At 41.5% G+C, this 15,703-nt stretch overlaps 1 protein-coding gene across 3 annotated transcripts in view; it reads left to right on the top strand.

The window, feature by feature from the left end:
* The window catches only part of alg5 (ALG5 dolichyl-phosphate beta-glucosyltransferase), a 28,793-nt gene extending 15,270 nt beyond the window's left edge, over nt 1–13,523 (top strand). For all 3 annotated transcript variants that reach the window (XM_071364921.1, XM_071364920.1, XM_071364919.1), the window contains exon 10: nt 12,671–13,523. In XM_071364921.1, the coding sequence (XP_071221022.1) occupies nt 12,671–12,786 (116 nt within the window). In that variant the 3' untranslated portion in view covers nt 12,787–13,523. The remainder of the gene's footprint in view (nt 1–12,670) is intronic.
* Nucleotides 13,524–15,703: the final 2,180 nt, after the last annotated feature.

Below are 15,703 nucleotides of genomic sequence, written 5' to 3'. Positions count from 1 at the left end.
AACATGGTAGTGGTTTCTACCTAGTGACCGTATCGTAACTGGTTAACTAACATGGTAGTGGTTTCTACCTAGTGACCGTATCGTAACTGGTTAACTAACATGGTAGTGGTTTCTACCTAGTGATCGTAACTGGTTAACTAACATGGTAGTGGTTTCTACCTAGTGACCGTATCGTAACTGGTTAACTAACATGGTAGTGGTTTCTACCTAGTGATCGTAACTGGTTAACTAACATGGTAGTGGTTTCTACCTAGTGACCGTATCGTAACTGGTTAACTAATATGGTAGTGGTTTCTACCTAGTGACCGTATCGTAACTGGTTAACTAACATGGTAGTGGTTTCTACCTAGTGATCGTATCGTAACTGGTTAACTAACATGGTAGTGGTTTCTACCTAGTGATCGTAACTGGTTAACTAACATGGTAGTGGTTTCTACCTAGTGACCGTATCGTAACTGGTTAACTAACATGGTAGTGGTTTCTACCTAGTGATCGTAACTGGTTAACTAACATGGTAGTGGTTTCTACCTAGTGACCGTATCGTAACTGGTTAACTAACATGGTAGTGGTTTCTACCTAGTGATCGTAACTGGTTAACTAACATGGTAGTGGTTTCTACCTAGTGATCGTATCGTAACTGGTTAACTAACATGGTAGTGGTTTCTACCTAGTGACCGTATCGTAACTGGTTAACTAATATGGTAGTGGCTTCTACCTAGTGATCGTATCGTAACTGGTTAACTAACATGGTAGTGGTTTCTACCTAGTGACCGTATCGTAACTGGTTAACTAACATGGTAGTGGTTTCTACCTAGTGACCGTATCGTAACTGGTTAACTAACATGGTAGTGGTTTCTACCTAGTGACCGTAACTGGTTAACTAACATGGTAGTGGCTTCTACCTAGTGATCGTATCGTAACTGGTTAACTAACATGGTAGTGGTTTCTACCTAGTGACCGTATCGTAACTGGTTAACTAATATGGTAGTGGTTTCTACCTAGTGATCGTATCGTAACTGGTTAACTAACATGGTAGTGGTTTCTACCTAGTGATCGTAACTGGTTAACTAACATGGTAGTGGTTTCTACCTAGTGACCGTATCGTAACTGGTTAACTAACATGGTAGTGGTTTCTACCTAGTGATCGTAACTGGTTAACTAATATGGTAGTGGTTTCTACCTAGTGATCGTAACTGGTTGACTAACATGGTAGTGGTTTCTACCTAGTGACCGTATCGTAACTGGTTAACTAATATGGTAGTGGTTTCTACCTAGTGATCGTGTCGTAACTGGTTAACTAATATGGTAGTGGTTTCTACCTAGTGATCGTATCGTAACTGGTTAACTAACATGGTAGTGGTTTCTACCTAGTGATCGTAACTGGTTAACTAACATGGTAGTGGTTTCTACCTAGTGATCGTAACTGGTTAACTAATATGGTAGTGGTTTCTACCTAGTGATCGTATCGTAACTGGTTAACTAACATGGTAGTGGTTTCTACCTAGTGATCGTAACTGGTTAACTAACATGTTAGTGGTTTCTACCTAGTGACCGTATCGTAACTGGTTAACTAACATGGTAGTGGTTTCTACCTAGTGATCGTAACTGGTTAACTAATATGGTAGTGGTTTCTACCTAGTGATCGTAACTGGTTAACTAACATGGTAGTGGTTTCTACCTAGTGACCGTATCGTAACTGGTTAACTAATATGGTAGTGGTTTCTACCTAGTGATCGTGTCGTAACTGGTTAACTAATATGGTAGTGGTTTCTACCTAGTGATCGTATCGTAACTGGTTAACTAACATGGTAGTGGTTTCTACCTAGTGATCGTAACTGGTTAACTAACATGGTAGTGGTTTCTACCTAGTGATCGTAACTGGTTAACTAACATGGTAGTGGTTTCTACCTAGTGATCGTATCGTAACTGGTTAACTAATATGGTAGTGGTTTCTACCTAGTGATCGTATCGTAACTGGTTAACTAATATGGTAGTGGTTTCTACCTAGTGACCGTAACTGGTTAACTAACATGGTAGTGGTTTCTACCTAGTGATCGTATCGTAACTGGTTAACTAATATGGTAGTGGTTTCTACCTAGTGATCGTAACTGGTTAACTAACATGGTAGTGGTTTCTACCTAGTGACCGTATCGTAACTGGTTAACTAACATGGTAGTGGTTTCTACCTAGTGATCGTAACTGGTTAACTAACATGTTAGTGGTTTCTACCTAGTGACCGTATCGTAACTGGTTAACTAATATGGTAGTGGTTTCTACCTAGTGACCATAACTGGTTAACTAATATGGTAGTGGTTTCTACCTAGTGACCGTATCGTAACTGGTTAACTAATATGGTAGTGGTTTCTACCTAGTGACCGTATCGTAACTGGTTAACTAACATGGTAGTGGTTTCTACCTAGTGACCGTATCGTAACTGGTTAACTAATATGGTAGTGGTTTCTACCTAGTGACCGTAACTGGTTAACTAATATGGTAGTGGTTTCTACCTAGTGACCGTAACTGGTTAACTAATATGGTAGTGGTTTCTACCTAGTGATCGTAACTGGTTAACTAACATGGTAGTGGTTTCTACCTAGTGACCGTATCGTAACTGGTTAACTAACATGGTAGTGGTTTCTACCTAGTGACCGTATCGTAACTGGTTAACTAACATGGTAGTGGTTTCTACCTAGTGATCGTAACTGGTTAACTAACATGGTAGTGGTTTCTACCTAGTGACCGTAACTGGTTAACTAACATGGTAGTGGTTTCTACCTAGTGATCGTAACTGGTTAACTAATATGGTAGTGGTTTCTACCTAGTGATCGTATCGTAACTGGTTAACTAACATGGTAGTGGTTTCTACCTAGTGACCGTATCGTATCTGGTTAACTAATATGGTAGTGGTTTCTACCTAGTGATCGTATCGTAACTGGTTAACTAACATGGTAGTGGTTTCTACCTAGTGACCGTATCGTAACTGGTTAACTAACATGGTAGTGGTTTCTACCTAGTGATCGTATCGTAACTGGTTAACTAACATGGTAGTGGTTTCTACCTAGTGACCGTATCGTATCTGGTTAACTAATATGGTAGTGGTTTCTACCTAGTGACCGTATCGTAACTGGTTAACTAATATGGTAGTGGTTTCTACCTAGTGATCGTAACTGGTTAACTAACATGGTAGTGGTTTCTACCTAGTGACCGTATCGTAACTGGTTAACTAATATGGTAGTGGTTTCTACCTAGTGATCGTATCGTAACTGGTTAACTAACATGGTAGTGGTTTCTACCTAGTGACCGTATCGTATCTGGTTAACTAATATGGTAGTGGTTTCTACCTAGTGATCGTAACTGGTTAACTAACATGGTAGTGGTTTCTACCTAGTGACCGTATCGTAACTGGTTAACTAATATGGTAGTGGTTTCTACCTAGTGATCGTATCGTAACTGGTTAACTAATATGGTAGTGGTTTCTACCTAGTGACCGTATCGTAACTGGTTAACTAATATGGTAGTGGTTTCTACCTAGTGATCGTAACTGGTTAACTAACATGGTAGTGGTTTCTACCTAGTGACCGTATCGTAACTGGTTAACTAATATGGTAGTGGTTTCTACCTAGTGATCGTATCGTAACTGGTTAACTAATATGGTAGTGGTTTCTACCTAGTGACCGTATCGTAACTGGTTAACTAATATGGTAGTGGTTTCTACCTAGTGATCGTAACTGGTTAACTAACATGGTAGTGGTTTCTACCTAGTGACCGTATCGTAACTGGTTAACTAACATGGTAGTGGTTTCTACCTAGTGATCGTAACTGGTTAACTAACATGGTAGTGGTTTCTACCTAGTGACCGTATCGTAACTGGTTAACTAATATGGTAGTGGTTTCTACCTAGTGATCGTAACTGGTTAACTAACATGGTAGTGGTTTCTACCTAGTGACCGTATCGTAACTGGTTAACTAACATGGTAGTGGTTTCTACCTAGTGATCGTAACTGGTTAACTAACATGGTAGTGGTTTCTACCTAGTGACCGTATCGTAACTGGTTAACTAACATGGTAGTGGTTTCTACCTAGTGATCGTAACTGGTTAACTAACATGGTAGTGGTTTCTACCTAGTGACCGTATCGTAACTGGTTAACTAACATGGTAGTGGTTTCTACCTAGTGACCGTATCGTAACTGGTTAACTAATATGGTAGTGGTTTCTACCTAGTGATCGTATCGTAACTGGTTAACTAACATGGTAGTGGTTTCTACCTAGTGACCGTAACTGGTTAACTAATATGGTAGTGGTTTCTACCTAGTGACCGTATCGTAACTGGTTAACTAACATGGTAGTGGCTTCTACCTAGTGACCGTATCGTAACTGGTTAACTAACATGGTAGTGGTTTCTACCTAGTGACCGTAACTGGTTAACTAACATGGTAGTGGTTTCTACCTAGTGACCGTATCGTAACTGGTTAACTAACATGGTAGTGGTTTCTACCTAGTGATCGTATCGTAACTGGTGAACTAATATGGTAGTGGTTTCTACCTAGTGACCGTAACTGGTTAACTAATATGGTAGTGGTTTCTACCTAGTGATCGTAACTGGTTAACTAACATGGTAGTGGTTTCTACCTAGTGACCGTATCGTAACTGGTTAACTAAAATGGTAGTGGTTTCTACCTAGTGACCGTATCGTAACTGGTTAACTAACATGGTAGTGGTTTCTACCTAGTGACCGTAACTGGTTAACTAACATGGTAGTGGTTTCTACCTAGTGATCGTATCGTAACTGGTTAACTAACATGGTAGTGGTTTCTACCTAGTGACCGTATCGTAACTGGTTAACTAACATGGTAGTGGTTTCTACCTAGTGATCGTAACTGGTTAACTAACATGGTAGTGGTTTCTACCTAGTGACCGTATCGTAACTGGTTAACTAACATGGTAGTGGCTTCTACCTAGTGACCTTAACTGGTTAACTAACATGGTAGTGGTTTCTACCTAGTGATCGTAACTGGTTAACTAACATGGTAGTGGTTTCTACCTAGTGATCGTATCTTAACTGGTTAACTAACATGGTAGTGGTTTCTACCTAGTGACCGTATCGTAACTGGTTAACTAACATGGTAGTGGTTTCTACCTAGTGACCGTATCGTAACTGGTTAACTAATATGGTAGTGGTTTCTACCTAGTGATCGTATCGTAACTGGTTAACTAACATGGTAGTGGTTTCTACCTAGTGACCGTATCGTAACTGGTTAACTAACATGGTAGTGGTTTCTACCTAGTGACCGTAACTGGTTAACTAACATGGTAGTGGTTTCTACCTAGTGATCGTATCGTAACTGGTTAACTAACATGGTAGTGGTTTCTACCTAGTGATCGTATCGTAACTGGTTAACTAACATGGTAGTGGTTTCTACCTAGTGATCGTAACTGGTTAACTAACATGGTAGTGGTTTCTACCTAGTGACCGTATCGTACTGGTTAACTAACATGGTAGTGGTTTCTACCTAGTGATCGTAACTGGTTAACTAACATGGTAGTGGTTTCTACCTAGTGACCTTATCGTAACTGGTTAACTAACATGGTAGTGGTTTCTACCTAGTGACCGTATCGTATCTGGTTAACTAACATGGTAGTGGTTTCTACCTAGTGACCGTATCGTAACTGGTTAACTAACATGGTAGTGGTTTCTACCTAGTGACCGTATCGTAACTGGTTAACTAACATGGTAGTGGTTTCTACCTAGTGACCGTATCGTAACTGGTTAACTAATATGGTAGTGGTTTCTACCTAGTGACCGTATCGTAACTGGTTAACTAACATGGTAGTGGTTTCTACCTAGTGACCGTATTGTATCTGGTTAACTAACATGGTAGTGGTTTCTACCTAGTGACCGTATCGTAACTGGTTAACTAACATGGTAGTGGTTTCTACCTAGTGACCGTATCGTAACTGGTTAACTAACATGGTAGTGGTTTCTACCTAGTGACCGTATCGTAACTGGTTAACTAACATGGTAGTGGTTTCTACCTAGTGACCGTATCGTAACTGGTTAACTAACATGGTAGTGGTTTCTACCTAGTGACCTTATCGTAACTGGTTAACTAACATGGTAGTGGTTTCTACCTAGTGACCTTATCGTAACTGGTTAACTAACATGGTAGTGGTTTCTACCTAGTGACCGTATCGTAACTGGTTAACTAACATGGTAGTGGTTTCTACCTAGTGACCGTATCGTAACTGGTTAACTAACATGGTAGTGGTTTCTACCTAGTGACCGTATCGTAACTGGTTAACTAATATGGTAGTGGTTTCTACCTAGTGACCGTATCGTAACTGGTTAACTAACATGGTAGTGGTTTCTACCTAGTGATCGTAACTGGTTAACTAACATGGTAGTGGTTTCTACCTAGTGATCGTAACTGGTTAACTAACATGGTAGTGGTTTCTACCTAGTGACCGTATCGTAACTGGTTAACTAACATGGTAGTGGTTTCTACCTAGTGACCGTATCGTAACTGGTTAACTAACATGGTAGTGGTTTCTACCTAGTGACCGTATCGTATCTGGTTAACTAACATGGTAGTGGTTTCTACCTAGTGACCGTATCGTAACTGGTTAACTAACATGGTAGTGGTTTCTACCTAGTGATCGTAACTGGTTAACTAACATGGTAGTGGTTTCTACCTAGTGATCGTAACTGGTTAACTAACATGGTAGTGGTTTCTACCTAGTGACCGTATCGTAACTGGTTAACTAACATGGTAGTGGTTTCTACCTAGTGATCGTAACTGGTTAACTAACATGGTAGTGGTTTCTACCTAGTGATCGTAACTGGTTAACTAACATGGTAGTGGTTTCTACCTAGTGACCGTATCGTAACTGGTTAACTAACATGGTAGTGGTTTCTACCTAGTGATCGTAACTGGTTAACTAACATGGTAGTGGTTTCTACCTAGTGGTCGTAACTGGTTAACTAACATGGTAGTGGTTTCTACCTAGTGACCGTATCGTAACTGGTTAACTAACATGGTCGTGGTTTCTACCTAGTGACCGTATCGTATCTGGTTAACTAATATGGTAGTGGTTTCTACCTAGTGATCGTAACTGGTTAACTAACATGGTAGTGGTTTCTACCTAGTGACCGTATCGTAACTGGTTAACTAACATGGTAGTGGTTTCTACCTAGTGATCGTATCGTATCTGGTTAACTAACATGGTAGTGGTTTCTACCTAGTGACCGTATCGTAACTGGTTAACTAACATGGTAGTGGTTTCTACCTAGTGACCGTATCGTAACTGGTTAACTAACATGGTAGTGGTTTCTACCTAGTGACCGTATCGTAACTGGTTAACTAACATGGTAGTGGTTTCTACCTAGTGACCGTATCGTATCTGGTTAACTAATATGGTAGTGGTTTCTACCTAGTGACCGTATCGTAACTGGTTAACTAACATGGTAGTGGTTTCTACCTAGTGACCGTATCGTAACTGGTTAACTAACATGGTAGTGGTTTCTACCTAGTGATCGTATCGTAACTGGTTAACTAACATGGTAGTGGTTTCTACCTAGTGACCGTATCGTAACTGGTTAACTAACATGGTAGTGGTTTCTACCTAGTGATCGTATCGTAACTGGTTAACTAACATGGTAGTGGTTTCTACCTAGTGATCGTATCGTAACTGGTTAACTAACATGGTAGTGGTTTCTACCTAGTGACCGTATCGTAACTGGTTAACTAACATGGTAGTGGTTTCTACCTTGTGACCTTATCGTAACTGGTTAACTAACATGGTAGTGGTTTCTACCTAGTGACCGTATCGTAACTGGTTAACTAACATGGTAGTGGTTTCTACCTAGTGACCGTATCGTAACTGGTTAACTAACATGGTTGTGGTTTCTACCTAGTGACCGTATCGTAACTGGTTAACTAACATGGTAGTGGTTTCTACCTAGTGACCGTATCGTAACTGGTTAACTAATATGGTAGTGGTTTCTACCTAGTGACCTTATCGTAACTGGTTAACTAATATGGTAGTGGTTTCTACCTAGTGACCGTATCGTAACTGGTTAACTAACATGGTAGTGGTTTCTACCTAGTGATCGTAACTGGTTAACTAACATGGTAGTGGTTTCTACCTAGTGATCGTATCCTAACTGGTTAACTAACATGGTAGTGGTTTCTACCTAGTGATCGTAACTGGTTAACTAACATGGTAGTGGTTTCTACCTAGTGACCGTATCGTATCTGGTTAACTAACATGGTAGTGGTTTCTACCTAGTGACCGTATCGTAACTGGTTAACTAACATGGTAGTGGTTTCTACCTAGTGATCGTAACTGGTTAACTAACATGGTAGTGGTTTCTACCTAGTGACCGTATCGTAACTGGTTAACTAACATGGTAGTGGTTTCTACCTAGTGATCGTAACTGGTTAACTAACATGGTAGTGGTTTCTACCTAGTGATCGTAACTGGTTAACTAACATGGTAGTGGTTTCTACCTAGTGACCGTATCGTAACTGGTTAACTAACATGGTAGTGGTTTCTACCTAGTGATCGTAACTGGTTAACTAACATGGTAGTGGTTTCTACCTAGTGATCGTAACTGGTTAACTAACATGGTAGTGGTTTCTACCTAGTGACCGTATCGTAACTGGTTAACTAACATGGTAGTGGTTTCTACCTAGTGATCGTAACTGGTTAACTAACATGGTAGTGGTTTCTACCTAGTGGTCGTAACTGGTTAACTAACATGGTAGTGGTTTCTACCTAGTGACCGTATCGTAACTGGTTAACTAACATGGTCGTGGTTTGTACCTAGTGATCGTAACTGGTTAACTAACATGGTAGTGGTTTCTACCTAGTGGTCGTAACTGGTTAACTAACATGGTAGTGGTTTCTACCTAGTGACCGTATCGTAACTGGTTAACTAACATGGTAGTGGTTTCTACCTAGTGATCGTAACTGGTTAACTAACATGGTAGTGGTTTCTACCTAGTGATCGTAACTGGTTAACTAACATGGTAGTGGTTTCTACCTAGTGACCGTATCGTAACTGGTTAACTAACATGGTAGTGGTTTCTACCTAGTGATCGTAACTGGTTAACTAACATGGTAGTGGTTTCTACCTAGTGATCGTAACTGGTTAACTAACATGGTAGTGGTTTCTACCTAGTGACCGTATCGTAACTGGTTAACTTACATGGTAGTGGTTTCTACCTAGTGATCGTAACTGGTTAACTAACATGGTAGTGGTTTCTACCTAGTGGTCGTAACTGGTTAACTAACATGGTAGTGGTTTCTACCTAGTGACCGTATCGTAACTGGTTAACTAACATGGTCGTGGTTTCTACCTAGTGACCATATCGTATCTGGTTAACTAATATGGTAGTGGTTTCTACCTAGTGATCGTAACTGGTTAACTAACATGGTAGTGGTTTCTACCTAGTGACCGTATCGTAACTGGTTAACTAACATGGTAGTGGTTTCTACCTAGTGACCGTATCGTATCTGGTTAACTAACATGGTAGTGGTTTCTTCCTAGTGACCGTATCGTAACTGGTTAACTAACATGGTAGTGGTTTCTACCTAGTGACCGTATCGTAACTGGTTAACTAACATGGTAGTGGTTTCTACCTAGTGATCGTATCGTAACTGGTTAACTAACATGGTAGTGGTTTCTACCTAGTGACCGTATCGTAACTGGTTAACTAACATGGTAGTGGTTTCTACCTAGTGATCGTATCGTAACTGGTTAACTAACATGGTAGTGGTTTCTACCTAGTGATCGTATCGTAACTGGTTAACTAACATGGTAGTGGTTTCTACCTAGTGACCGTATCGTAACTGGTTAACTAACATGGTAGTGGTTTCTACCTAGTGACCTTATCGTAACTGGTTAACTAACATGGTAGTGGTTTCTACCTAGTGACCGTATCGTAACTGGTTAACTAACATGGTAGTGGTTTCTACCTAGTGACCGTATCGTAACTGGTTAACTAACATGGTAGTGGTTTCTACCTAGTGACCGTATCGTAACTGGTTAACTAACATGGTAGTGGTTTCTACCTAGTGACCGTATCGTAACTGGTTAACTAATATGGTAGTGGTTTCTACCTAGTGACCTTATCGTAACTGGTTAACTAACATGGTAGTGGTTTCTACCTAGTGACCGTATCGTAACTGGTTAACTAACATGGTAGTGGTTTCTACCTAGTGATCGTAACTGGTTAACTAACATGGTAGTGGTTTCTACCTAGTGATCGTAACTGGTTAACTAACATGGTAGTGGTTTCTACCTAGTTACCGTATCCTAACTGGTTAACTAACATGGTAGTGGTTTCTACCTAGTGATCGTATCGTAACTGGTTAACTAACATGGTAGTGGTTTCTACCTAGTGACCGTATCGTATCTGGTTAACTAACATGGTAGTGGTTTCTACCTAGTGACCGTATCGTAACTGGTTAACTAACATGGTAGTGGTTTCTACCTAGTGATCGTAACTGGTTAACTAACATGGTAGTGGTTTCTACCTAGTGACCGTATCGTAACTGGTTAACTAACATGGTAGTGGTTTCTACCTAGTGATCGTAACTGGTTAACTAACATGGTAGTGGTTTCTACCTAGTGATCGTAACTGGTTAACTAACATGGTAGTGGTTTCTACCTAGTGACCGTATCGTAACTGGTTAACTAACATGGTAGTGGTTTCTACCTAGTGATCGTAACTGGTTAACTAACATGGTAGTGGTTTCTACCTAGTGATCGTAACTGGTTAACTAACATGGTAGTGGTTTCTACCTAGTGACCGTATCGTAACTGGTTAACTAACATGGTAGTGGTTTCTACCTAGTGATCGTAACTGGTTAACTAACATGGTAGTGGTTTCTACCTAGTGGTCGTAACTGGTTAACTAACATGGTAGTGGTTTCTACCTAGTGACCGTATCGTAACTGGTTAACTAACATGGTCGTGGTTTGTACCTAGTGACCGTATCGTATCTGGTTAACTAATATGGTAGTGGTTTCTACCTAGTGGTCGTAACTGGTTAACTAACATGGTAGTGGTTTCTACCTAGTGACCGTATCGTAACTGGTTAACTAACATGGTAGTGGTTTCTACCTAGTGATCGTATCGTATCTGGTTAACTAACATGGTAGTGGTTTCTACCTAGTGACCGTATCGTAACTGGTTAACTAACATGGTAGTGGTTTCTACCTAGTGACCGTATCGTAACTGGTTAACTAACATGGTAGTGGTTTCTACCTAGTGACCGTATCGTAACTGGTTAACTAACATGGTAGTGGTTTCTACCTAGTGACCGTATCGTATCTGGTTAACTAATATGGTAGTGGTTTCTACCTAGTGATCGTATCGTAACTGGTTAACTAACATGGTAGTGGTTTCTACCTAGTGACCGTATCGTAACTGGTTAACTAACATGGTAGTGGTTTCTACCTAGTGATCGTATCGTATCTGGTTAACTAATATGGTAGTGGTTTCTACCTAGTGACCGTATCGTATCTGGTTAACTAATATGGTAGTGGTTTCTACCTAGTGATCGTATCGTAACTGGTTAACTAACATGGTAGTGGTTTCTACCTAGTGACCGTATCGTAACTGGTTAACTAACATGGTAGTGGTTTCTACCTAGTGATCGTATCGTATCTGGTTAACTAATATGGTAGTGGTTTCTACCTAGTGACCGTATCGTAACTGGTTAACTAACATGGTAGTGGTTTCTACCTAGTGACCGTATCGTAACTGGTTAACTAACATGGTAGTGGTTTCTACCTAGTGATCGTATCGTAACTGGTTAACTAACATGGTAGTGGTTTCTACCTAGTGACCGTATCGTAACTGGTTAACTAACATGGTAGCGGTTTCTACCTAGTGATCGTATCGTAACTGGTTAACTAACATGGTAGTGGTTTCTACCTAGTGACCGTATCGTAACTGGTTAAAAAGCTGGGGTCAGTTTGGAGCTGGATATTGATGGGTAGAGACCTGCTGTTATAGTACATTATAATGTGTTATAAGGTTATAACACATCTTAACCGTTAGGCTGCCTGCTGGCTTGAGGTGTTATAAGCTGGTTATAATGTGGTATAATGAAGGTATGAGGCCCGAGGGGGCGGGGTATAATGAAGGTATAATGCCCGAGGGGGTGGGGTATAATGCCCGAGGTCGTGGGGTATAATGCCCGAGGGGGTGGGGTATAATGCCCGAGGGGGTGGGGTATAATGCCCGAGGGGGTGGGGTATAATGAAGGTATAATGCCCGAGGGGGCGGGGTATAATGCCCGAGGGGGCGGGGTATAATGAAGGTATATTGCCCGAGGGGGTGGGGTATAATGCCCGAGGGGGTGGGGTATAATGCCCGAGGGGGTGGGGTATAATGAAGGTATAATGCCCGAGGGGGTGGGGTATAATGCCCGAGGGGGTGGGGTATAATGAAGGTATAATGCCCGAGGGGGTGGGGTATAATGCCCGAGGGGGTGGGGTATAATGCCCGAGGGGGCGGGGTATAATGAAGTTATAATGTTCGAAGAGGGGGGGGGTATAATGACCAATATACCACAGCTAAGGGCTGTTCTTCTTAAGCGTGACGCAAAGTGGAGTACAGCCTGGATACAGCCCTTAATGTGTTATGTGTTGTTATAGGGTCTAAGCTGGTGCCAGTGTGGAGCTGGCTACAGATGGGTAGAGACCTGGTGTTCATCCGCCTGCGTTACATCACTGGTGCCTGGAGACTGGAGAGCCCTCGCAAGACCGACTAGAGCCAATCACATCAGCCCTCGCACAATGAGACAGCCCTCCGATTGGACAGATGAACTTCCTCGTTGGACGGGATAACCGTGAACTCGGTTGTGGGCTGCGGCTCAATAGTCTGACGTGACTTGCTCTCCTTGTGTCCTCTCCTTCAGCTGATCTGAAATAGCAGGACAGGTGAAAGCATTAGAGAGGATGCCTACTGGGAGTTTTGTTTTCACCTGTTCAGTTCTTTAATGTCCTCTGCAGCTTGAGGAGAGGAAGCTATTTTTAGACTATTGAGATGCATCAATGGGAGGGCTATGTTCTCTTTTCGAACATTGCCATTGGCTGAGAAATCTTTAAATGATTGATTGACAGGTCCCGCCAATTGCCAGGTTCAGAATACGCGTTTCTTTCCTTCACCTGAAAAAGGTTTGTGGTGTCCGTGGTAACGTGCACATGCCATTGCCACGGTTGCCACGGTGCACATGCCATTGCCACGCACTACATGATCAATCCGTGTACCATGTTACTCATTTTTTTTACTTTTCTGTCAAACTGTTTGGGCGGGTTAAGAGGGAGGTTGACTGTATCGCTGAGGGATCAATTGGATCATGTTTTGGTTTTTAATCATCATTTTGGTCAGGTAAAATGGAAGGTGTCATTTTCAATGTGTTAGAGAGGGTTAAGTGGTTGTATAGGTATGTCTGTAATGTAGAAGGATGGACTGAACCAAATTAAATAAAAAATCAGCTCTAATGTTTAGATGTTTCTTTTTTCATGTTAATTATAACTGTTAATGTGGCTTAGAAGAAATTAAATGCAAAATATAATTCTTATAAATATCGTAGAGACCTTTAACCCAACACCTTGTCAAGGGGTTAGGATCTCTTGGCATTATGGGTAAGGTGTTGGGTTGACAGTTGCTGGGCCCATTTTTGAGTCTCGGCCAGGGCTGCCCCTCGAATTCTCTACAATATGTAATTACAATAATCTCCACCATATTGAGTGGAGAATACCGAGGGGTACCAACCTTGTAATGGTGAAGTTTCCTCTAGACACTGATCTTGGGTCAGTTTAGCATTTCCCTGTCTTAACGGTTGAGGTTAGGATCGGGGGAGAGGAAACTGATCCTAGACCTGCACCTAGAGGAGAACTTTAGAACACTTTAGAACAATTCTCTCAGATTGTGTCCCATGTTGGCATCCTATTCCCTATTTTATTTATTTATTTCACCTTTATTTAACCAGGTAGGACAGTTGAGAACAAGTTCTCATTTACAATTGCGACCTGGCCAAGATAAAGCAAAGCAGTTCGACACATACAACAACACAGAGTTACACATGGAGTAAAACAAACATACAGTCAATAATACAGTAGAAAAATAAGTCTATATAGAATGTGAGAAAATGAGGTGAGATAAGGGAGGTGAAGGCAAAAAAAGGCCATGAAGTAAATACAATATAGCAAGTAAAACACTGGAATGGTAGATTTGCAGTGGAAGAATGTCAAATCAAAATAAATTTTATTTGTCACATACACATGGTTAGCAGATGTTAATGCGAGTGTAGCGAAATGCTTGTGCTTCTAGTTCCGACAATGCAGTAATAACAACAAGTAATCTAACCTAACAATTCCACAACTACTACCTTTTACACACAAGTGTAAAGGGATAAAGAATATGTACATAAAGATATATGAATGAGTGATGGTACAGAACGGCATAGGCAAGATGCAGTAGATGGTATAGTGTACAGTATATACATACATATACATATGAGATGAGTAATGTAGGGTATGTAAACATTATATTAAGTGGCATTGTTTAAAGTGGCTAGTGATAAATTTTTACATAATTTCCATAAATTCCCATTATTAAAGTGGCTGGAGTTGAGTCAGTATGTTGGCAGCGGCCACTAAATGTTAGTGGTGGCTGTTTAACAGTCTGATGGCCTTGAGATAGAAGCTGTTTTTCAGTCTCTCGGTCCCTGCTTTGATGCACCTGTACTGACCTCGCCTTCTGGATGATAGCGGGGTGAACAGGCAGTGGCTTGGGTGGTTGTTGTCCTTGATGATCTTTATGGCCTTCCTGTGACATCGGGTGGTGTAGGTGTCCTGGAGGGCAGGTAGTTTGCCCCCGGTGATGCGTTGTGCAAAGTAGAAATAGAAATAATGGGGTGCAAATCAGCAAAATAAATAAATAAATACAGTAGGGGAAGCAGTAGTTGTTTGGGCTAAATTATAGATGGGCTATGTACAGGTGCAATAATCTGTGAGCTGCTCTGACAGCTGGTGCTTAAAGCTAGTGAGGGAGATAAGTGTTTCCAGTTTCAGAGATTTTTGTAGTTCATTCCAGTCATTGGCAGCAGAGAACTGGAAGGAGAGGCGGCCAAAGGAGGAATTGGCATTGGGGGTGACCAGAGAGATATACCTGCTGGAGCGCGTGCTACAGGTGGGTGCTGCTATGGTGACCAGCGAGCTGAGATAAGGGGGACTTTACCTAGCAGAGACTTGTAGATGACCTGGAGCCAGTGGGTTTGGCGACGAGTATGAAGCGAGGGCCAGCCAACGAGAGCGTACAGGTCGCAGTGGTGGGCAGTATTTCGGGCTTTGGTGACAAAACAGATGGCACTGTGATAGACTGCATCCAATTTATTTAGTAGGGTATTGGAGGCTATTTTGTGCACTACCTTTTTACCACAGTACTATGGGCCCTGGTCAAAGGTAGTGCACTAGAAAGGGACTAGTGGGTGCCATTTGGGAAGCGCAAGCCACTTCTTTCAGTGATCTTTCCACATTATTACAGACATTTGGCTGATGCATTCAGATGTATCAACTCTGGTTCCCACAACAACCCATATTAACTCTGGTTCCCATAGCAACCCATATTAACTCTGGTTCCCATAGCAACCCATATTAACTCTGGTTCCAATAGCCAACCCA

Source organism: Salvelinus alpinus, chromosome 24 (genome assembly GCF_045679555.1).
Source record: "Salvelinus alpinus chromosome 24, SLU_Salpinus.1, whole genome shotgun sequence".
NCBI lineage: Eukaryota > Metazoa > Chordata > Actinopteri > Salmoniformes > Salmonidae > Salvelinus > Salvelinus alpinus.
Note: the sequence above shows the minus strand (reverse complement) of the source record. Positions and strands in the feature narration are given on the sequence as shown.